The 24,572-nt window shown below is 48.1% G+C and overlaps 1 protein-coding gene across 3 annotated transcripts; it reads right to left on the bottom strand.

Moving 5' to 3' along the window:
- Positions 1-104: 104 nt before the first annotated feature.
- Positions 105-24,572, bottom strand: MFHAS1 (multifunctional ROCO family signaling regulator 1). 3 transcript variants are annotated; one of them, XR_014882972.1, is made up of 4 exons: positions 21,187-24,571; positions 4,549-4,675; positions 2,938-3,365; positions 105-2,172 (listed from the first exon to the last, which is right to left on the bottom strand). XR_014882972.1 is itself a non-coding variant. In XM_010709832.2 (3 exons), exons 1-3 carry the CDS (start codon positions 24,287-24,289, stop codon positions 3,362-3,364), a joined length of 3,234 nt encoding a protein of 1,077 aa, XP_010708134.2. In that variant the 5' UTR covers positions 24,290-24,571; the 3' UTR covers positions 2,937-3,361. The 3 variants fall into 3 exon arrangements, 2 of the variants coding, with proteins under 2 accessions (XP_010708134.2, XP_085078766.1); XM_010709832.2 differs by lacking the exon at positions 105-2,172 and having other exon boundaries at positions 2,937-3,365; XM_085222640.1 differs by lacking the exons at positions 105-2,172; positions 2,938-3,365 and having other exon boundaries at positions 4,545-4,675; positions 21,187-24,572.

Raw genomic sequence — 24,572 nt, 5'->3', positions numbered from 1 at the left:
ATTCCACGTTCAAAAAAAGCAAGGCTGCAATTAGTCCCAGACTGCCCCAGAGGCAGTACCCAAGCACTGGAATTGGAAAACAAACCAAACAGCTAAGCTTCTCCTTGAGATTTAGATCGCTTTTATTTTGTTGTTTTGGCAAGGATGTGTCGGTGCGGTGCGTGTACGTCTGGGCATGCATGTGTGTATGTGCAGAGTCCTGCCCAGGTATGTAGATGATGTGAATACCTACAATTACAGTTCATTAACTGAGCCATGAAGTCCGTGGTAAGTGCTACACTGAGGCCTTGACTCTTCTTGTGCTTACTGCGGTGCAGCATCTCCATCTCCCCACACTGCCCTTCCAAGGATGGCAGCCCAAGATCCCAACCAAAGAGTGAAGCTGAGTTTCAGCATCTGGCTCTGTAGAAGCGAGCCGGAGGGTTTCCACATCACTTAGTGAACTCCTAAATAACATCTGCAGTTCCCTTTAACAAAGCCACATTTGCCTTTCACAGCAAGAGACCCTTGCTGCTCTGACAAACTTTAACCAGGTCAGAGGAACAAAGGAGAAATGGGAATAGGACAGGGACCCCATGTAAGCTCCAGTGCTGCGGCACAGCTGAGCTGAGGATGCTGCAAGGGGGAGAACGTGTACTTCCACAGCCCCCAGTCTCATCCCTTTGATTTCAGATGCTACAAGGCAGGATAACCCCCAACCTGATGTCTTTTTCCATTCTGCTTTAAAGCTGAATGTACCAAACTCAGAGCAGAGACAGAATGCAGAAAGGGGACTAGTCAAATACATCTTGGCAGTGTAGCAGGCTGAACCCATCTTATTTCTATGACCTTTCTGCCTTCAGAGTTAAAACAGAGTGACCCCACCCCCTAGGATCCCTTGCAGTTGTTAGAGGCCTCCAAGAACTCCTGCAAGCCCTAAGATGAGCTAGACATACAACATCAACCTTTGGGCTCTACCTCAACATATTTGGATGCTACTTTGGGACATGCAGCTTTTTCAGTGTTACACAGACTCAGCAGAAGACAAAGTTGCTATTGTGAGAGTTTCATTTGGACGGATGCATGTTTGAATCCCGTGTTTGCTTCCAAGTGTAACACAAGATAGTCCAGTATGAGCTCCAGTATGAGCACTGAAAGCCCTACAGCTCTGCTTCCAAGTCCACATGCACCAGTTTCATCATGAAATCAACTGGTTAGCAAGCAAGAGGCCTGCAAACCAATGACCAAAACCAGCGCAAGGCCCCCTTGAGTGAAGTGAGGATCAAGTATCAGGAGATTCCTCTCCTCTTCCAAAGGAGTTACAGTCACCATCAGTTCCACAGGGAGACAACTGATGCCCCAGTCCTATCTGCCCTCTTTCTTCATTGTACGCTTGCTGTAAAGTTTGCAGGGTGCTCTGCAGCGGCCTTGGCCCTTTCCTAACAGTTCAATAACTCTCAGAGCAAGGACAAGAGCACGGTAGGAATGCATGCTCTGAACTGAATATCTCTGTTCTTAGAGCAACATCTTCAAGCCCTCTTTCCTTAAGACTTGACTCAAGAAAAATGAAAGTTCCTTCAAACATACAGGGCATTCATCCCTGGGGTTCAGTGATGCTGCGTGGAGTCTGAGAGACAGGAGCTCAGCAAAGGGATGCTGTGTGCAGAGGATTCCAGGACACATCCTTAAAAGAGAGAAGCAGGAAAACCAAAAGGGCTAGCAGCCACTTGGCGCAGTTTTCCTGCACAGATCTCTCACTTGGCAGTTGCAAAGGGGAGACATTTCTGAGCTGCATAGAAAATTAAATGGCTTTAGCATATAAAAAAATACAGATGAAAACAGTTACACCAGTTATTAAACAGTGGGCGGATGAGTGATCCCAATTTCATATTAAATAACTCGACTGCCATACTCCCAGCTTTATGGCTTCAGTACATGGAACAGGCTGGGTGCCTGCTGCCTGCAAAGGCCAGGTAACGTTGAGCTCCTGATGAGGTGGCAGCAGGGCTGCAGTCCCACGGAGCAGGCTGTAAGGTGTCTGCTCTGTCCTCTTGCTCCTTTAGCACTCCTGAATCCCACACCAGCTGGGCGCACTGGGAAACTGATCTCCTGTCTGGAGAAGGATTCCAGTTGGTGATATCTTTGCAATGTGGATTTCACGCAACAGCTCAGCAATAAATCACTATTTTCTTCCTACAGAGGATGGAAAGAGAGGTGAGTAGCAGAAGAGACAGGAAGAGAAACCCTCCCAGCATAGGAGATGACTGTAGACAATGCTCTAACATAGTTTCTAACTATACTGGACAGCAAAACTTGGGACATGGAAGTTTTCTAGAGCTATTCTGAGCATCATTTGGAGAGATCTCACCTCCCTCCTGCCACCACAGGCAATTCCTAGTGAGTTTATAGAAGCAAGTGTATAGAAGCACAATCACTAATGCTTCTCAGTGGTACGAGAAACGTTTAAAAGCCCGTTGCCGGAGGTGGCAGGTTGACACATGAAGGCTGAGCCTAGGCTCCCTCCTGGCTGGAATGATACTCCAAAAAGATAGCAAGTTGACTGAGCTGTAAGCTTTTATCTGGCTGCTTTCCATGCTGAAGTTAGGAACAATGGCTTTCTTCTTTACACCTGGGCCCCACAATTTCCCACTAGAACGGATTCTGCTCTGCATTTCACAATGTTAAGCTCCTGACAAAGGTGCTATTTACAGCCAGGCTGATATTCGAAGGATCAGAATTCAGGAGAATGTCACAGCAGGTCCCAACTTGCCTGCTCCTCCAACACATCCTTACCACTATGTAGTAGAGCATACGCGACTGCATAAGGCAGGAAACATTTCCTAAGATGCTTCTCCCCCTGCGCTGCAGCCCAGTGTTTTGCACTGAAATAATTTTAAAGGCTTCACAAAACCAACCCCTCTTTCCCACAAAGCCTTGGCCAACTGCCACAAAACTCACTTGTCCAGGAACAAATCCAGGGAATTCTGCTACAGCTCATTTCAAGAGATTTTCCTCCAAGCAGGTCTGAATTAAATGGTACTAAGAACAATTTTACATTCATCATGAGATCCCAATGAGTTTCAATACGCAATCAGTGGGTCCACAGAATCCTATCCCCAGTGCTTTTCTTCTGGCCAGCAGCCCTGCCAACTGCAGCAATTGCTTTGCTTCATGTCTCGTTGTCATCCCCAGCTTGCAGGTGACTGTGTCCACTTCAGCCATGAAGCCTCCTCCTGCGAACTGCCCCTGCCCTGTGGCATCTGAGTCCCAAATTACCACCAATCCCTGTCAGCATGCAACTCCACAACTGGAGATGGGAGCACTGTAGAGCATCAGCCACATTCCTCTCCGGTGGAAAACCTTTGGCACCAGTATTGATGATTTATCTGGAAAAGGAAAGGAGAGAGAAACGGTGATGAAGCAAGAGCAGCAGGGTTCACAATCCTTGTGATTAATAACTTAAGACACAATTTTCTCTCGCTGCTAAATAAGCAGGGAGAGCACTTTAAAATTAAGGCAGGCCTTTTTGAGAACACAAGTTTCCTGCCAGCAGACTAACTGAAACTAGGACATGGCTGCTAAGACACTATGGAGGTCAGAACGGAGGACGGAGGGACAAGCACACGGGCATGAAGATGACAGCACAGTATAACAAACACTGCAACGTGGGATTAGAAACATGCTCTGCCAAGCACACACACAGGAGGCCTGGCAGCATGAGCTGTTGTGGCCTGTGGCTCAGAATCAGAGCAGCTACCTTCTTTCCTTCTCCAAGCAGGCACTTCAGGGTTCCTTAACCCAGAGTTCAATAGTCATCTATTACCCAAGCTGCTCTCCAGCAAGATGAGCTTATTTTGAGCTACTGAGGAGATTCAAAAGCCATTTTGAAGCCACCATTCAAAGCTATTTTCAGATGCTGAAGTGAAAGCAGCCGACATCCACATGCAGCACAGTGCCACCTTCCTGCAGGATATCTAGCTCACTCCTCAATGCTACCTGCCAAATTCCCCTGCACCACAAAGAACAACCAGTGCATAGCCCTGCACCTAAACAGGCAGCCCCGTGCACCACCACAAGCCTGGGGCCACCTGTCTTTGACATGCTCTCCAACAGATTCCAACACAAGCGAGCATCGCATCTTCATCGTGGTGAAAGGCTAAGTTGAAATAGAGGAAACTGATGTGACAAAAGGAATAAACTCTACCCAAAGAGAACAGCACAACACAATGGTGGTACCTTCATCCTTACCAATCATCATCACCTCTCACCCATACAAGATCATGAGCAATCTGACCCAGCTGTGAGGGTGCCTCTGCTTGGAGCACAGGGTGAATAGGGACCTCCAGAGATTCCTTTCATGATGGTATTATCTCCTGATCTGTCTCAACACAGCTCAGGGAACACCTCGACCCACTTTACTTTGACTCTCCTCCTTTGAGCAGGCTGCCTACAACCACACGTAATTAGAACTGTCCCTGAGCTGCAGAACCGCTACCTTCCAGAAAATGCTTAGTGACGACATATTTTACACAGGCTTTCTGGTGTGTACTGAGAGGAGTGGGAGCTTACTTGGAGCAAGGGCTGATCACAGTAGGAGTGGGGGGGTAAACCAAGGCAACATTAACTCGCTCGCTGCCGTTCTTAGGACAGATGATCTCCGTCAGTCCCTCTGGCCTTGGCTGACTCAGCAGTTCTCCTGTGAATAAAGGAAAAGAGTAAGAATACGGCAAGTATTTGCTAGACATCCTTTTAGCATGCCCTTCCCCCCAAACAAACATCCACAATCAATGCAAGTAAGCACTATATGAGGGCTCCCTGCTCCTGCAAACCCAGCACGTCTCATCCACGTAACCATGGTGAACATCCTGATGATTACAGCCTGCAGACATACTGCTCCTCAGAAAAGTAACATCTGCCATCTTTCCTGTGTCTGCTTTAAATCACTACACAGATCCGAGAGCTCCTCAGGGATTCATAGCATCTATGTGGAGCCTAATGAGAGGGAGGTTTTTAGGACTAGGTGTTTTAATTAGGCTTTGGGGGCAGATGGGATCCAGAAGTCTACCTTCAAGCTGCATGCAAAGGAAGAAGCTGACCTGTAGCATCAGCAGGATAATTAGTAGACAGATGAAGCTACAGATTTGTTCATCTCTGCGTACTACAGCCATCCACACCCACAAAAATGCATCTGTCCCTCAGTCCAAGCAGAAGGTTGCTACAAGGACCATGCCAAGACCACCGTCTTTGGTACAAGCCAGAAAGCAGATGGCTTGGGAGCACCCCCAGACATTGTTTTTTGCATCACTTTGGTATTTTGCCTCTAATAAATTCTAAGGGGGACCTCAAACCAACATGCTTAACCTTTTTTAGACCTTTATGTATCTCCTGCTTTATTCTCAAACAACCCAAGTCACTGTGCCTATCCAATTGTTGGCTCCAGTACTGAAAATTCTGAGCTGTTCCTTTTGGAGCTACCCAGGAGCTGGAGAGATCCTGCTGTCCTGCCATGGCTGAGCAGCCACAGTGTGCCTCTTCCAGCTGCCAGAATAATACTTAAAAGCAAAGTCAAAATAGGCGGTAGGATTCCCTTCTCCCTGGGCACAGCTGCTGTGGGACTGCTATTGCTTCCTGCCAGGGCTCTGGGCCACCCTATACCCTGCTGAGCATGTAAATCCCAGTTCCTCGCTGTCAGCTGCTCCCTCATGGAGATGATACCAGCCCTGTGAGTCAGGAACAGCAGGGGTTCCTCACAGCACGTGTTATTCCTTTGCTGAATTAATTGCGTCAGCTCTGCTGTCCCAGTGCCAAGCTGGCACCCTTGCAGCATGTAGTCCAGGGCAGAACACAGGTCCTTGGACTTCCCTACTGTAAAATGCACTTGCAAGAAACCCTTCTGCTGTTAAACAAAGAACAGCAGAAAAACAGCTCCAAGTATCTAGCCTTGATTGCCTGGTATCCCAGGAAAAACAGAAGAAAAGTCAGGCTTCCAAGAACAACATCCCAACCTGTGCAGGATAGCACACTAGCAATCAGCCCCACCATTCCTGAAGCCCCCCCAAATGCCACTCTCCTTTTCTTCTCACAGTGCTTCTCTTCCTACTTCTGTGAAAAAGCAGATCTGAAAAACCTTGTTTTTCTCAGCAGATTCAGAAGACATTGCTTGGTATCGTCAAAGCAGCAAGAAGGGTTTGGCAGGGAACAAACACAGCTCCTCCGGAAGGAGAGCCCACCTTTGGGACCAGCAGATCCAGTTTAACCCCCAGTCTGGAAGCTGAAATCACATTTGGTTTGACTGCCTACCTTCCTCTCACACCCACACTCAAACCTGAAGTGGCAGAGAAGCTTTTAAGCCACCAAGACAGATGAATCGTGACAGTATTCACAATTCTAAGTTAAACCTACAAGGCAGCGTCCTCAATTATATGAGCTGTCGCATGTTGAAAGCAGTGACGTGTCTCACCAAGTATGCACCCCACAGGGCTCCATATCCCGGTGCCTCCCAGGTTTCCAGCCCCAGGTAGACTTCCCAGATGCAGTTTTGCTAATAGTACTGAAAACACCAGTTCTGAAACATGGATCATGACATTGGCACACCATTATGTGCTTTAAAGGCAGGGCTAATATCCATTAGATCTTAAACCAGAGGAGTGAAGTAAGACTGCCTGCTTAGACCTTTGTTCCCATTTTTGTCTCCCCACTTCAAGAATCCTAAGGAGGAGAAATACTGAAGAGATTGCTGCAGGGTAAAATAGATGTCTGGTTTGCATGTAACCCTCTCCCCATGCTCTTCAATCAAGTGTCCCTTTCATCACAGCCTTACCTTCCCTTGTAGATTGCCACTGAGGCCACCGTGAACCTGAGTGAAGCTTGGCTTCATGCTCAGACAAACCTCAGCAGTGAGCCTGAGGAGACCAAATGAAGTACTTCACTGATTCAAAGGAAAAAGCTAAATCCTTGGCACGTGGTGGTGTTTACTTGGTTTAACTTATCTATAGCTGTACTTAGAGCAGTCTATGCCAGCAGTACTTGCTCTGCCCCTACATACAGACCTGCCAGTCTGTATTATGATTGCACACTCCTCCATAAGCGCGTCACAAATTTTGCTGAAAACGTCAGTCCTGCCTCTCTGCTCTGAAAGGTCATCCTGCAATGGCACGGACACAAACTCGTGCTGGATACCTGGGCCAGGCCACTGTCTGCAGACAGGTGAGCATAACTGCCTGCACCAGAGAGCAGATGCGTATTGCCACACAAGGAAGACACTTTTATGGCCATATTTGCTTTCTGTGTTCCTGGTGTACAGCTTTTGGTCAAATGCAGAGTCAGGCCCGTTATTCCTTCTGTTTTTGAGTTGTGATTTGGATTGAGATGACTTCTTCAGAGCCCTTGCCAGCAATCAGACCACGCATGCTGCAAAGCACACTTTGCTGGCCTGTAAGAAATACCCATGAAATGCCAGATACCCATGACGGATCAGATAGTTCAGAGAGACGCTGACAGTAAAAAAGGACAGCACTTGCAGCAGTGTTCAGTTATTCCATGCTGGCAGACAGACAAGCCCAGCTGTAAGCCTACTTGGCTGTATAACAGACAGAAGGCTTTTGCACGAAGGAAGGAAAATCCCTCCCAGGCCTTTTGCCTTCTGCTGCATTTTCTACACAGCTCCTGCTGCCACAGGTATGCTAGATGGAACAAGGCTCCCTGTCCACATGTCAATGAACTACAGCAAGGACATAAGGCTGAGGGACTTTGCTACAGCCTGCCAGGCCATCTCCTTTCTCTTGGAGCTGTCAGGAGAATACATTTGCACAGTAACAGCACAATGGCATTTCCATGGTGTCAATAAGGATCTGGGACAACAAGCAAGCAGTGGACAGGCAGGATCCTAGCCATTGCTGCATGCTGCTGCTCACATCCTTCTCTCTCTTGGGATCTTGATATACCAGCCATGCTTCACGACAGGAATACAGAACTTATTCCTACATCCTGCCCTGCCTCATCACTGCCTCCATCCCATGCCTCCAAACTGCTTGCAATCATATGCTTGTTTTTCTAGCCCAACTGCTCTTTTGCTTTCATACCCCAAATTCCTTTCCTGTGCTGAAGTCTTTCAGCCACAAGAGTGGCAGGAGATTCTGGGTCATCCCTTCAGAGAATTACAGAATAAAACACTCCAACATTTTCTGCAGGCCAAAGCCCATCCCATACTTGGTTTCCTACTGCAGCCAGACAGTAGGGTTACAAGAGAATCCCAGGTCTCGGGGCGTGCTCTGGCCCCACAGCAGTTCTATCTCATTCGTCCACATAGCCACAGAGAGGTTAGATTGGAAAAGCTGTAGCTTCTGTGCTTATTGCTTGGGGTTATTCAACATCTGAAATATGCATTTTTACTAAATCTAACACAGGGTAGGTTGAATAGCCACAGGCATAATTTCCCCTCTGCTGTAAGCGCAAGCATTACACTCACATGCTGGGACTCTGCAGCTCCACAGAGGATAAGAAATCTGCATGGCATCTTGGCAGCAGGAAGGAGAAGGAGATGGTGTCTCATAGCAAGCCTGCTTCTATTCCATGCCATTTAAATCATCTTTACCACTCTTGGCATGGATGAAACGAATAAGCTGCTTCCTGCAAATGCTGCTGTGCAGTACGCATAAACTTATTCTCAAAGACTGCACTCCAAAAAGCACTACTCTCTGTTGGCATGAATTTTTAATTGTGTCTTAAAACACTGTCTACATCTGAAGCACAAAAATAGAAAATTACAACTCTGCACTATTCTTCATTTATTTCCAGGGCCCTGAGCAACCTTATCTATCTGTGGGGATGGCTCTGCTCGTAGCAAGGGGGTTGCATAGAGACTTCCAAGTGAGGACTTAATTATCTTCTCATTTGCTTTCCAGCCAGGACTGCTGGGACACAGAACCACAGCACTCCAGACCAGAGAGCCCCAGGTCCACTGCAGAGGCCGTGCCCTGCTTAGCTCAGGCCCCAGCACTGCACTTGTTGATATCACCCACGCTGCCCCTCATATGCAAGAAGCCCTGTAACCATCACCCTAGAGGGAAGCTGTGCCAAGAGGCAGGTGCTCTGCAAGGCCTCCTTGAAAGCCAGCCTAGTGAGACACATCCTGGAGAGATATCATTCCTGGATACTACAGCCTTCAAGTTTAGCCATAAACTTGGTCACACAACTACCAGCTTGGTCAGAGGAACACCATACACCCTCCTCCTTTCCCAATTCGTGACAGTCAGCTAGCACTTAACCTCTCACTGTCACAGCAGAAGAGGACACTGTCACAACTCAATGGTTGCAAAAGCTCCAGGGAAGCATCTGACACTGGACTGAGTACCAGGTGGAGAACTTGGGTAGAAGGCATTTCAGATGCTCAACACAGTGGATAAAGGAGGGCAATTATTCAAAGTGCAAATTTGCATCTCATTTACATCTCAGTGGTTTCTCTGACATGAGTTATTTGAGCTCCCCCCTACTATGCTAATAAAATTTGGAATACATTATATTTGTCTCAAAATATCATTTTACAACATTTTTCTCAGGGCCACATAATTATAGCTGAAACTGAAACTCAATTAAAACAAAAAAAGCAGTATTTCCAAAACCAGACAATTTCATACTTCCCATCTGCATACTCACAAACCAGAACAGAGACAATAGAAGCAAATCATCAAAATAACTCCATCAAGATGGAGGTCTCAGGAGAAGTCGTGAAGGTTTGAGCCCTTCTATCTTGTTCTGATGATACGAAACAAGCAGCTCAGAAATACCTAATGCCTAAGCCAGTGCAGGTAGCTATCAACGAGCAACACCCCTCTCCTCTTTCTGCAGCTCTCAGAGAGACTTCATGGAGCCGCACTGCCATCTCAGTAACAGATGGGCCAAAAGGAGAGGAGACTGATTTTTGACATGAATGTGATGCCTTTTCTCTGCTTTGTCCTCCATCTATTTAAGATAGTATTTCAGCATAAGAAGCCTCTCTCATCCAGCTTCACTGTCCCCGTCCTGTCAGGCACTCAACCTTTGTGTTTCCCAGTGCAAGGAGGCATGTGGAAGCAAACAGTCCCTGCTCATGAGTACAGACAATGGAGAAAGGAGGCGGCCACAGGGGACAAATATACAGGACAGTAAAAAAGGCTCAGGAAAATGAGAGTGAGTGCTGGGAAAAAGCTGAAATAGAAAATGAAACATCCTCCAAATTGCTGAGTATTTCGCAATATCTGCCCTAAAAAGCATCCTGGAATCAGCAGGCTGCAACACAGTTCTTTCAGATGACTGCAGTACAAAGCCATGAAAAATTGATTTGCTTCATTAACATTTTAGGACCTTATTAGCTGGAACGAAATTGACTGTCAAGGCATTTTAAGGGCGAGTCACAGTATAACAAGCTCAGTGCGAATTATCTTCATCCCAAAATAGAAAGAGGTCTGTTACTGAGTAACCAAGCCCAGAATCTACCTTTTGGTTATTTTTAATTCCACCCCTTCGACCATATCTGAGCACCTTCTCATCCTGCCAAGGCAGGGACCAGCTGGAGATACAGCTGCCAACTGCACTAGTCTGGCTGTTCTCATCCAGTAACAGCAGAGCTGCACACAAGAGCAGCCACCTGAATATCAGACACTGCAGCTTCAGCCAGTTCAAATGAATAGTTTCCACCAGCTGTCAGCCTACCTTTCAAGACAAGTAAGCCCAAAGCTATTACATTCTCAGCACAGAAGAGATGATGAGCTTTCTCCTCCATCCAGATGTTCAGAATGTGGCAGGTCCCACTGATGAGAAAAATGGAGTCTAAAAAAGCTCTCAAAGCCATTACTTCGATGAATAAAGCAAACAGGCAATGTTCTCCCACGTTTGCAGAGAGTGACCAGGACTGGTCAGCATCTTGCTAGCTCCAGCTCCCTGGATTTGGGTCACAACACGTTAAAAGCTGGCAACGCAAAAAGCCAGCTCCTGGAAGGGGTCGAAAGAGATGAGAGGTTTACCAGATTCTGTCCTATGGACTGCTAGCTAGTGATAAGGCAGCAGCAAGTCTCAGTCTGACCACCTGCTAAACACAGAGGAGAATGAGGCAAGCATTAAGACACTTTCTTTGGGCAGAAGCTAGCCAAGGGCTGGGAGAAATAGAAAAAAGAAAAAGAAAAACAAAAACAAAAACAAAACAAAAAAAACCCCACACAGAAGACCTGTCTGTACCTGTGCTTCCCAACAGTTTTTCTGAGATTAAATAAACTTCTCCCAGATAAAAGCAACTTGGCTCCATTGGTTGCTCTTCTTGCCTTAGGGCCATTCCAAGGCTACAGTGTGAACAGTAAAATTAATTGGAGGAGGGAGCTGTTTTTTTGAACCTGCACGGCAAGTATTCCCTTCCAGATCATTTAAGGTGAGATACACACACAAAACTCTAAACCCTCTCTGCATACCATTCCTCAGAAAAAAAAACAGGGAGCCCACATATGCAAAGGAGTGAATTCCTTCACCAGCATTCAGTTGGTTTAAGGAGCACAGTCTAATCAACTTAACTCCCATTCAGGCTTACATCAAATAGGTATTTTACCTGTTAATTGAACCAACTCACACTCATCCCTCAAAGATGAAAGGGAAGCCCCATTTCAATCCATTAAGAAGCCACTTTACCTTGGAATTTGATCTGTGCACGTACATCACAGGATTTATTCTAGACGTGTGCTCAACTTGAGCACAATGTCTTCTTGCTACTTTTTCTACAGCCACCCAGTTTCTCCTGGTTAATAAATAACACCACACTGCAAACAGAGGGCAGGTATGGTTTCAGCTGAGTAGTTACCATTCGATTTAAAGTACTTCTATTATTAACAAAGTTGCTGGTTTTGAAGTTGGAGTAAGCTGCTAGATTTGCACTGCTCAGTGGTCAAGAACAAAGCTCCATCTGTCCTTTTTCTAGTAAGAACTTTACAAAATCTTTTCTTCGTCCTCTTTTCCAGAAGAGATGAGGATTAATCTTTTAAATCTATTTTTCCTCTTTTTTTTTTTTTTTTCCAGTGAAACCCCAGTATTTCCAATCATTTGCTCACTTTTCTTTGAACCTGCTTGTTCCCTAATACCCAAATGAGTGACAACTAACAGTTATAAATCAAGGTGATAACTCACTTTTGCTTGTAAACACATTTTCCCTATGGGAAACCACTTATTTACAGACAACATTATAGATTGTTTTACTAACTCTGCTGAAAGCAGCTCTTGGCCCTTTTATTCTTCCACTGAAATGCCTTCCAAAATGAGAAGTCACGCAAGTTCAGAAACAATAGTTTTGCTGCTTAACTCCTGCAGAGTTCATCACCTGCTAAATGCCATCTGGTCTTGGGCTCTTAGTGCCCCCAAATAAAGTTCAGCATCCTTCTTTGCTGCTTAAAAAGCACTTCTTCCATAGCAGCCACATTTGCCACTGAATCAGGAGGGAGCCTCGGGGGCTGTAAGGAACTCATCAGTCTCCCAGGGAAACATTTCACTCCTCCAGCATCTCCTCTATCATCCTACACCTCCCCAGGAGCTGCATGCTCTGCAGTGGGGCTCCAGGACAGGGCTTCAGCATGCTTCAGGGCTGCTCAGAAGCCATAAGTTACCTTAGAGCACTTTCCACAAAGCAGTAGCACAGCTAAGAATGCAAATCTACCACATACAAACTCACACAATGTACCGTTCTAAGAAAAACAAGGAGCAACCGCTCTTGGCTCGAGCCAAGAGCGTGCAAGCCAGACAACATCCGAAAGAACCTTTCTTTCTCCTTCCAAAAAAGTATGCTTCGTAAGTAAAAAAAAATGCAAACAAAATACAGTCACACTGGATGTTCCTGTTTATGTACCTAAAGATTTTTCAGGCTTGGTGCTAAAGGAAACGTGCCCCATGTTTCTGGGCTTCCCCAGCACATTCCTGGCAGCCAAAGGTACCCGTGCTCCTTCTCCATGAACTCGTTGTTCCTGTCCATCTCTCAGCCTCCTGCATTTTTCTTAAACGTACAACCAGGAGAACAGCCCTTCGAGCGAGGCAAAGCTTTATTAAAGATGACTGCTGAATAAAAAAATCAGTTTAAAATCCTTTTGTAATGATGACCGGATTAACTGCATCACGCTGTGTTATGCAATGGGGGATAAAGCAGTACACAAGCAAGCAGCAGAAGTGCCGCAGCTCTCAGCTCCCAGCCCAGCACTCACCTGCACTGCTTGGATGGCCACAGGAGCAGAACCACATGCAAGGCTCGCAGAGGAGAGGCTGTTTTGTGACACAGCTTTCTATTAGAGATGCTGTTTCAGAGCAATATTGCAGCTTTTGAAGGGGAGCACATCTCAGCATATGTGAGGTGCAGTGCCAAAAATGCCAGCCCTGCCCCCAGTGCCAGCCCATCGTGTTACCTAAAGCAGAGCGTCAGGCACCTGCTCTCATCACACCTGGATCAGCCCAAAGGTTTCTACTGTTTAAAAGCCAGCTCCCTGTGTGAAATACAAATTCGCAGCATCGCCTTGCCTTGTTCGGCAACCTTTTCTTAACGTTGTGTTTAGCTTCACTGCAGGCACTCCAAAATGCGCATGTGTGCATGAACATTATGCGCTAGGCTCTCTTCTTGCTGTAGATGAAAGACGTGATTTATTTAAAAGGAGTAAAAGGAACAAGTTAAAAATAACAAGCAGCTTCAAAAGCTTCATAGTAGCTTTCTGCTACAGAAAGAAGTGAGAGAGAACTACTTTTTTCAAGACCCAAAGGAAGGCTCTCAAAGTTTCCTTTCATCCAGAAAACTCTTCGGCTATGCTTCAGAAGGACAAAGAAGAAACCTACATAAGACTCAATTCCTGATCATTTGTTCAGTCTGGAGAAGGCTCCATGGAGATCTGATAACAGCCTTTCAGCTTCTATAATGGGCTATGAAAGAAGGGGACAGACTCTTCAGCAAGGTCGGTTGTAATAGGACAAGGGGAAAAGTTTTTGTTGCCCATAGAGGTGGTAGATGCCCCATCCCTGGAGACCTTCAAGGTCAGGCTAGATGAGGCTCTGAGCAAGCTGATGTAGCTGTAGGTGGCCCTGCTCACTGCAGAAGAGTTGGACTAGATGGCCTTTTATGGTCCCCTCCAACTCAAATGATTCGATTCTGTGATTTATTTCAGCATCTTTTCCTAGGAAACTCCAAGCTGACCACAGCAGACATTCGCCTCCACAACCATCAGTGAAAATCTTCCCAAAATCCAATAATGATCACCTTAGAGTCTGAAGGACTCCCTTCGGGTGCATGCACATTCCACTGTGAAATGACAAGCTTCTCACTTACTGGCATAAAAAAAATATCATTAATGCAAGACCACAGGCTTCATCAACACGAGTGAGACCCCTCATCCAACACTCATAAATTCAGGTGCAAAGAACCAAGTGGACCTGTCAATGAGGTCAAAGCACAAGTTTCATTCCCCATGCAATGCTCTTACACAGGCAAGGAGTTAGGATGCCTGAAGTGCCAGAGGGAGGCTCGTATCAACTCCACTGAATATTCTGCACAGCTGGCTACTAGAAGCTTGAAAGAACTGCAAAGACTCGACACTGCAGCACACCTGCATTAGTTTACAGGGATGGATTTTTTTTAAGTCATCACCTTAGTGCTCAACCAAAGCAGATGTAAGCAGTTCCACAGTAAAAATAACAGTAACTGAAAAATGTAATGTCAGATCACAAGAAGGGGAAGCTCTTTTTGATCAATTTCCTAAATTTAGCCACTTTGATAATCCTGAGTCATTTGGCCACAAGAGTTTTCAATATCCAGCAGGCGCATCATTATCTGAAACAAGAGTGTCAAAATCTCAAAGAAAATGTATTCAGAAGGAAGATCCAGAGAAATGCAGAGGGAGCTGAAACTTGCCTGGTTGTGTAACATGGTGAAGTAGGGCTGGTGCTGGCTCCAGGCTCCCTTCTCTGGAAACCTGCCACAAAGCATCCTCTACTTGGGCACACACAGCCTTGTCCAGCACAAAACTGCTCTCTAAAACCAGTTCAAGTCTAGGAACCGTTCCCTGTTGAGCGACAGCACCACACCACACCACACTGCTCAGTCTGAAACCAGGTTGTCTGGATGCACAATTCCCCATGCCCCTGGGCAACTCCTGGGTGAGTCTGCCAACTGCAAGGTACCTTCCACCCCATAGATCCGTACCTACCAGCGGCTCTGTTGGCTCCTCAATATCTCACCTGCTCTGGTTCCTCTGGGCCCAGCCACGACTAAAGACTCCTGCTAAAGGAGGGATTCTGTTTGCCACTCTCCACTTCACAGAGAAGAGGATGAGGAATTACAAAAGGAAGCGGACACATCATTGTTGTCACTGCCCGAAGTCCCATTCAGACAGACTCCCAGCTGCTCAGCCCTTTTTAAGGAAAAACAAATGCACTGGACATCAATACCCTGAATCATTCTCTTCTATAGTCTGCAGTAAGTACAGCTGCATTTCACTGTTGAGGATATAATCCCACAATGTTTAGCAGTCAGACAGACAGTGAAGCTGTTTCTCCCTGTAATATAGTAGAGAAGGAGGATGTGCATAGGAACTAGTGAGCTATACACAGTATTTAAAGACATGAAGAGAGCATGGAGAGCAGAAAAACATGAACATCTTCATGGTCAAAATGAGATGCCTGTGTTACCAAATGGATCATTATTCCTAGTTAGAGGATCAGTGATAACAAAGCTCCTTCCTGGACCACACAAGCATCACCTCCGAGTCATCATGTGGAAAAAACAGATGGGTCAGAACAGGGTTTGAGATGAAGTTTTGCTTGCCCTGAAAGTTACTTGCCCCTGCAATACTGGGGAAGAAACTGGGGAAAAAAGATAATCTGCAGTTAGGGTTATGCATTAAACCACAACCAGCGCAAACAGCTCAGTGCAATCCCAGCCTCCATCCACTGGCCACAAGCAAGCTGCCCCTGACCATGTGTCTGTGAGTACGCATCGATGCCACTGACAGCTTTGGCATGACCAGAGCATGCAGGTCTGAGCTGTGGCCAAGAAAATACCACAAGCACAGCATGACCTCAGCCTGCTACAGCAGAACCTCAAAGTCACTGCAGCTGAACATCCCAAATGAAATTCAATTGCTGCTGCTGGGTTTTGCAAGCAGGCAGTCTGGGTTTCTACTTTTGGTAATTCTGCAACTGACACAGAGCTTTTCATTAAGTACATTTTCATTCCTGCTAAACTGCTTTTAGGAGCAAAACAAGTAGCCCGTGCTACCATTAACAGATCACTAATTAGTGAGTAGCATGCAAAACTGCCTACAGCTACCTGCTCAATACTGCAAATACAAGACACGGCACTGTGCAGAATTAACTACCAGACAGATTTATCCATATTCCACATTTCAAGTGATGCTTGTTTTTTTTCCAGAGCTCTATCCCAATGTCAAGTAAGGTGCGCAATACCAAGCAACAAGGATTCAACACTGGCAGACTCCCACCATCTTCTCCTGATAGGTGAAAGGACCTTGCAACATACTTGCACATTCAAGCTTTCCTCTCAAAGATGCATAGAATTCCCATAGCTCCTTAAGTATGCAAAGCTGACATCAGCGTGAAGATTCCTGTCACAAGAAAAAGAGTATAGCCTTTCATAAATGTATTATGTTCTGCAGCATTTTTATCATGCATGTGAAACACACATGACAGGACATAACCAAACTCATATGGGAAAAGTTCCCACCTCTGAGTGTTTTGTTTTCACCAAAAGTGCATGCAGATAGCAGGAACTAAAGCATGTTTCAGGATACCTGTGCGTGGGACACAAACCAGATGACTCCGGAAAGGAGAAAACCTGCATTAGTATTTGATCTGAGCAATCACTAACACTTACAGTTAGTCATTTTTGAACAGCTCTCTTGCAATGGCACAAAAAATCATTTGGTACTAAGCACCTGTAAAGTGAAATAGCAACAACTGAAGAAAAAAAAAAAAAAGTGGGAAAAAAAAAATAATGCATTGAAGGCCAAAACATTTGCATTTTTCACTAACTAAACCAAACCAAAGATGCACACACCCAAACCTAGCATTTCCCTGGGTCACTGATGGCAGCTCTAAGTCCAAGTCCAGAGATGACTCTCCATGTGGAATGAAGTCGGTCCAGGTGAGCAGTTAAGGAACAAACAGCTTGAGGGGTAGCTTTGCTAAGTGAGACGCCCATTACAACCACCAACCCATTTCCCCAGACTTTGAGAGAGGAGATACAACACAGAATCTGGCTATATATGCACATCATTATTGTAACAACCCAACTGCAGCTTGTAAGCTTGTTTCCTTCATTACAGGCCTGTTTTCCTCCTGACTTGTGGGGTCCTGCTCTGCATTCTCCTACCATCCAGACAACTGGTGCCTAGTACTCACACTGCGCTGGGCACTTTTTAGAGGGGTTATAATAGCCCCAAAATAATGAAGCATCTAATTTGAAAATAAGGAGGGAAAAAAAAGAAAAAAATACTCCACCCTCAAACAGGGATGAGAAAACGCTGCCACATGCTAACACCAGGCTCTGCAGCTAAGAGGTACTGCTCCACCTGGCAAAAAAAGCCAACAACTGCTTATAATTTAATTAAAAGAACAATTAGACACCTGACATGAGTCTTTCATTTGGAGGCTTGCTCAAACTTGGGAGCAGCTTCTGACCCTTTCTGAGAAGACCAGTCCCACCTGTTCCTTTTCCACTTTATGCAGGACTCTACAGCATGACAAAGAGAAATCTTGCCATCTCATGACTCCATCCCAGCCACCAAGGGAATTCATGCTTCCCTTCAACTCTGAAGCAAGTATGGAATAGAAAGATTTGTGATCTCCCAGGTCTCAGGACAAGCTGGGGAAATGAACTGGAAGTAGCTCCCCAGAAAAGACCTGGGGTTGTGGAAGACACTACGCTGGAGGCAAGTCAGTAATGTGCCCTGTCACTCAGAAGGTTGATGGTGCTCTAGGTTGCACAAGGCAAAGCACTACCAGCAGGACAGGATCCTTCCCCTCTGCTCAGCATTAGTGAGGCTGCACCTGGAGTACTGGGTCCAGCTTGGGCCCCCAGTACAGGAGAGATGTGGGCACACAGGAGGGAGTACAACAAAGGGCCACAAACATGATAAAGGGACTGCAGCATCTCTCCTATTAGGACAGGCTGAGAGAGCATCACACATGGTTTATCTGCCCTTAGCTTTCCACTTGCTGGCACATTTTTATCTGTGAAAATGATTCTGTCCTGTTTGAAACAGTATCTCGTGAGTTTTCTAAAGTAGACATAGCTCTCGGCTTTCTTTTACCTATGTTCATACAGGCAACTTCACAGGCAGGAAAAAAAGCAAGTCACTCGCCAAACAGAATTGCATCCCACCCCTATGGGCCACATAAGGCTTGAGAATGCCTTGTGCATAGCACAGCTCAGAAGAACCAGAGGTAAGGTCCCACCGTCCATTCTTTGTCTCTATCACCACCCACCATCCAAAAGCCCTTTGTTCCAGGAACATCAAATCACACAAAATCATAGCATTTCACATTGTCTGTGACAATCCAACAAAGGCCTCATCTTCTTGACATGGCAAACAATTTTCTTTTTTTGATCAGTACATGCAAGGATTTGTCTTCTTTAGCCTGGAAAAGATCCTTTTATTTATATGTAGTGCAAACATAAAGGAAAAAAAAAATCACTCAAACATTCAACACAGCACTTACTGGTTGAGCAGATGACTGCAGCCTCCAAGCACACAGATTCCAACTCGGATGCCAATTCGGTTACTGATTCACCCAACTACAAAGCCGTTTCAAACAAGAAAGCTTCCTTAAAAGGATTCTGTCAGGTCCTTTTTAGATCATTTTTATTCTTAGTTTGTTTGCAATAAACCTTCAGAAGACCGAATCCAGAATTTCAATTCTTATTAACCATTACTGCGCACACTATACTGTACTTGAAGGATTTCTGTGTATTAAACAATGAAAACCTGCACAAGCAGGTTTGGAGTAGAAGCAAGGATTAACCCTCAACTCTTGAACAGACAAATCCCCTCTTGGAAGGGGATTCCAACAAAAACGTTGGATGGCAAAAATGCCCCATCGATTTCACGAATGACGACACAGATTGCACAAGCAGACACAGCCAGACTACACTTCCAATTCTGAGCACAAATTTGGCAGCGTCTTCTCGGAAATATTTCCCTTATTAAGGTCAACAGGCTGCAAAGCATTTCTTCAGTGAAGTCCTAAAAAGACCAGAGTCCTACTTCAGAATTAGCAGCACTGTAATTGCCAGGATTTCCGCTGCAAGAGCTTGGAAAAAAAAACACAGACATCTCCATTGCTGCACGTTTGAGTAACACTGGAACCATCTCCTTCCCACACGCTGTCACAAGCGACACCAACCACGACACACTCACATGAGAGCACTACGACCTTAAATATTCACACCTCCTGTTCAACAAAATTGGAGAAAAAAAGCCCACTGCATCACGGTTCCCACAGAGATCCTAAGCGCTCTCTTATTCTCTGAGCATATCTACAACAAAGATTTTGTTTTGGATCAAATGCAGGCATGCAGGCTATACCCTTCCAAACGGTTGGGGGGTTGCATTTTTCACTCAACACAAGTCATAGCCAGGCTCTATTTAACACCCAAGCTGACAAGCAGGTTTCTCATTTAACTGCAGCTCCATGGGGTCATAAAAGATCAGTTGTGAAACACACGCGCATGGAAATGATGCATGACTGCGGGTTTGATTTCATCAAAAGCTGAATCTTCAATATCCATAATAATGCCCAAACATACCGGTTGCTCTCTCAGCTATTTTTTTTCAGGGTTTTTTTCTTTTTTTTCTGAAAGCAGATCACATTGCCCTGAGCATGTCAGCAGCAAGACCATGGGAGTGCCACTTCCCAGTTCACATAGTCAGGGTTCCCCTCACCCTGAGCCCAGTGCTCCTTAGAAAAAGAGATATTTAGGGGATGAAATCAGCTAACAAAACAAATATCTAAACACACCCTACTATCCTGATGTAGCTCTAGATGTTCCTGTTCATTACAGGGGAGTTGGACTAGATGACCTTTAAAGGCCCATTCTGACTCAAATGATTCTGTGACTCTATGATTCACATCGCCTACAAACCCATCTAGCACCACTGCTTGCTTTAACTTAGCACATACTCCAGTTCCCTCACAATTTCAGGTTACCTGTAAATAAAGAATGCTTCAACACACTTCCAAAGTGGGGTGGGGGGATGAATAAAAATGTATGCTTCTGGACCACTGCTTACAGCTCAGAGTGGATATTCATTTGAAACAGATACACACATCAGCAAACACCAAAGCAAACCCAGAGGAGCAGGAGGATGCAGGTCAGGAGGCATACACACAAAGTAAAGCAGATGCTGCTGGAAAACAGTGCTCATAAAGTAATGAGTTTATAGGCAAAAGATTTAAAAAGCACCATGGCTAATCACGTGACAGAGGAGACAGACTATGATTTTTTCACTAGAAGAAGGGAGAGAGGGGAAGGAAAAAAAATATCTATATATATATTTATTAAGAAATACTAGCACCCAAATACAAAGTCTGGGAAATACTTTCAGGTGAGAGACCTAAACAAAGAAGATGGAGCATCTTTCTCTTTGTATGGAGGAATGCCTCCTCCTAGAGTCAGAGGCTCTTCTAAAAAAGAGGACGTGACAAGGGGCTACAAAGATCAGCGTGGTCACTCTGTACCACCAGGAGCTTTTCTGCACTCAGAGGAATGCTTTTGAGTGGGAGTGGGGACACCAAGGTGCTGTCAGGCATCTCTGTGTTTACAAACAGCTCCACAGAAGGTGAAGCTGCAGGATAAAGGACTTAGGAAAAAATGTTGAGCCATTCAAGGAAATCAGTATCAGCACAGGATAGGGTCGTCCAACAATGGACGACCACTGCTTAAGACAAGAACCTGAAAAGCAGAGAAAAAAGACCTGGGCAAAGGCGGACATAACATTCCCCTATCTCAGAATAGCGTTATTTTAAGCCTATCTCCTTGGAGCTACCCTAATATTTTCTTCTATGACTCAAGTCATCAGGAAAGGGACACAGAAAGGGGGGAGGGTGGGATAAGTAAAGATCAAGCTCACATAAACATGGCAGAATCCCCTCAAAGAAGGCACAAAGCCGCAGAAGGGGTGACAGGCAAGCTGATTCATGCCTTACCTGGAAAACTGTGTGGGTTGGGTGACCCTCTTTTAAGGCACTTTGAACAGAGGACGTGCACAGTGTAGTACAGGCCCGGCCATTCCTGGAGCAGGACATTCAGTTCTTCCACTAAGGGAGTAATAGCTTGCCAAGCTGTCCAGATATTTGGTAGGGACGCGTGGCTAGCAATAGACAGTGTATCTGGCTGCAGGGCTCCCCGGGCAGGCCGGTAGCTCACCACCACTGGCACCTTTCCCCGGTAGGCATAGATCTGGTATTTGCCATCTGAGCGCTGAACCACATGGCTGTTGATCTGGACGCTGTAGCGCGCAAACAAGCCAGGTGGGAAAATGAAGGGAAAGCTGTACTCAATCTGCAGCTGCTCCACCACAAATGACTGGCCACTCAGATTGGCACCATTGATCCACGCCTCCGCATGGGGCACCTCATTCTTCACGTAGCAGGGAAACTTGTACCAAGCGGTCGCCCCATTTAGAGGCTTGGATTTGGGTTTGTTGACACAGTAACAGAGCCCCATCTTCTCCAGCAGCTCCAGGATGAGCTGCAGGTCCTCCCGGCTCTGGATATGGGGCTTGAGGAGGAGGCGGATAACATGGGCAGGGAGGAGGCCATGCAGCAAGAAGCCCTCCACGTAATGATGGAGCTGAGTGGCCCTCAGCTCATCAACGTGGGTGTCACTGAGCAGTTTCTGGAGCAGCACAGTGGCATCCCGCTGGCAGAAAACATTGAGGATGTCAATGAGTCGTGGCAGGTTGTGGAACACATACTCCCGCAGTGTGAGGTGCTCCTCAAAGTAGAGCAGCTTCCCGCTTTCGTGCAGGTAGGACAGGGCGCTCTGGAGCCGGTCCTCCGTCAGGCCTGCCTGCAAGCCCAGCCGGGCAGAGTCCCACCAGCTCAGCCACAGCTGCTGAGCCTGTGGCTGGAAGTGCAGCTCTTCCAGCACTTGCCAGGACTTGGGCAACACCCGGTGCAGGTTTGGGAAGATATCACGGTGCTCAGCCACTGAGAGGAGCTTGTCCCTCAGGCGACGCACCTGGCAGTGGTCCCAACAGCTGAAAGGCAGCACAGGAGAGAGGATCTGAGGCCGGTGGTTGAGAAGATACTGAAACTGGGCTTTTTTTCGCCTCAAGTTCTTGTCTGAGACCCCGTAAAAGGCAGTGTGAGGGCTGGAGCAGCGCAGGTCAAAGTCCTGTCCCAGAGCCTCATCTACCTGCTGAACAAGGCTCTGGAGGCCCTCAGCATCCCTCTTTTCCTGCTGGGCTATCTGGTGATGAATGTCCAGGCACTTCTCTTCCAACTCCCGTTCAGCACAGAGGTCAGCATGGGTTCCCACCATACACACCACAGCGTGGGGCACCTTGGAACCCAGCCAGTGCAAGAAATAGCCCACGGAGGGGTAGAAGTGTTGAGGGACGTAGGCACTCAGATTCACCACCAGCACGTAGAGCGCTCCGGGAGAAAGGAAGAAGGACTGGATCACATCGTAGGTTGGGTCCCCTGCCAGCTCATACACAATGAACGTCAAGCCCCTCTCTGCATCTGCAGTCCAGTCCATCACCTCAATGCCCTTGCTGCCCGACAGTCGCAGTCCTGACGAAACCTGGGAGGCATCTGGAGGCAGTGAGGGCGCAGGGCACAGCCTTTCTCCTTTCCCTTGGTGGGATGGCACATGAGAGCATATGTCCCACCGCTCAGAAGCATCCTCAGGGACAGCGCAGTATCCCACTGCTCTCCCACTATCCTGCTGTTGCCCAGGGCACCCTCGGGGCTGGGCGCTCCCTGCTTCCAGGTTTCCTGCATCCTCCTTCTGCCCATCCTCCTCCATCAGGCATCGTCTCAGCAGGGTCTTGCCAGCGTCCTTCAGACCCATCAGGACCAGCTTGAGGCGGGGTTTGAGAGCAGGCTGGGAGTGGGCCAGCTCCTGCTGGTAGGCTGCAATATAGGGGATGCCTTTCATGCAGACCTCATAGGGGGGCTGGATGAGGGGGTTATCTTTGATCTTCCACAGGGTGACACGGGAGAGCTGCCCGAAGCCCTCGGGTAGGATGGCAATCTGGTTGCCTTGCAGGACCAACTCCTCCAGGTTGTGCAGGAGCACGATGGAGTCGGGTAGATAGCGGATGCGGTTGTTGTCCAGCCAGAGAGTGCGCAACTGGCGGAGCTGGCAGAGGCGAGGAGGCAGCACAGCAAGCTGGTTGCGGCTCAGGTAGAGCTCCTCCAGCCCTGGCAGTGCCAGGATAGCGTCGGGGAACTCACCCAGCAAATTGGAGGAGAGGTTCAGCATCTTGAGCCGCTGCAAGCCACTGAAGCCAGCGGGCAGAGTCCGCAGCTGGTTGCCATCCAGCATGAGGCTCTCCAGAGCGCCCAGCTGGCAGAGGCCCTCAGGCAGGGCTGACAGGCCCGTGCCGCTCAGCCAGAGGATCTTGAGGCGGCACAGGGCGGCGATGCCCTCGGGCAGGGCTCCCAGGTGCCGGTTGCCAGAGCAGTCAAGCTCCTCCAAGGCGGCAAGCTCCAGCAGCGGGGCGGGGAAGCAGGGCAGCAGGTTATGGTCGATGTCGAGGGCACGGAGGTGCCGCAGGCAGCCCAAGCCCTCGGGCAGGCGGCTCAGGCGGTTGAAGCTGAGGTCGAGCTCCTCGAGGTGAGCCAGCTCGGCCAGGCGGGGCGGCAGGCCGGGGCTCTCGGCGCCCAGCTCGTTGTGACTGAGGCTCAGCTTGCGCAGGCCCCGCAGCCCCGCCAGCGCCCTGCCGTCGCCCAGGCACCGCAGCCGGTTGTGGCTGAGGTCCAGCTCTGCCAGGCGGCCCAGGTGCCGCAGGGCGGCGGCGGGCAGGCGGCACAGCCGGTTGCGCCGCAGGCTGAGCACCCGCAGCCCGCACAGGGCGGCGCCCACCTCCTCGGGCAGCTCCTCCAGCCCCCGCCCGCTCAGGTTCAGCGCCTCCAGCTCTCCCAGCGGCGGGCGGCGGGCCGCGGGCGACGGCGGCCCCCCCGGAGGCCCCTCGTCCGGCTCCGGCTCGGGCTCGCCGGGGCCGCCCCGCAGCTTCCGAACGCGCAGGGCGGCGTCGCGCCAAAGCCGCGCCGCCTTCGGGGGCTCCGTCTGCGCCATGGCCGGGGAGCGGGCCCCGCGCCGCCCGCCCGCCCTACCTGCCGCCGCCGCTGCTGCTCGCCATGGGCGCGGCCGGGGCTCGGGGCGAACCGCGGCTCCGCGCCGGCACCGCCAGCCGCGCCGCGCCGCGCCGCCCCGCGCACGTAGCCGCCGCCGCCGCCCCGCCGGGGGCGGGACACGGGCACGGCCCGCCCGTAGGGCAGCCCCCGCCGAGAGCGGCGCCGAGGAGGGCCGCGTGTGCCACCTCCTCCCGGGGGGCGGCGTAGGGCTGAGCTACCGGCCT

This window comes from Meleagris gallopavo, chromosome 4 (assembly GCF_905368555.1).
Source record: "Meleagris gallopavo chromosome 4, MGAL_WU_HG_1.1, whole genome shotgun sequence".
NCBI lineage: Eukaryota > Metazoa > Chordata > Aves > Galliformes > Phasianidae > Meleagris > Meleagris gallopavo.
Note: the sequence above shows the minus strand (reverse complement) of the source record. Positions and strands in the feature narration are given on the sequence as shown.

What these genes read in the sequence shown, in the direction of transcription:
- MFHAS1 (XM_085222640.1), bottom strand. Translation starts at nt 24,289, where the DNA reads ATGGCGCAGACGGAGCCCCCGAAGGCGGCGCGGCTTTGGCGCGACGCC. An exon ending in CAACCCACACAGTTTTCCAG is followed by an intron (nt 4,676 to 21,186) that starts GTAAGGCATGAA and finishes CTTTATTCACAG; the next exon opens with GAGAACTGCTGAGTCAGCCA.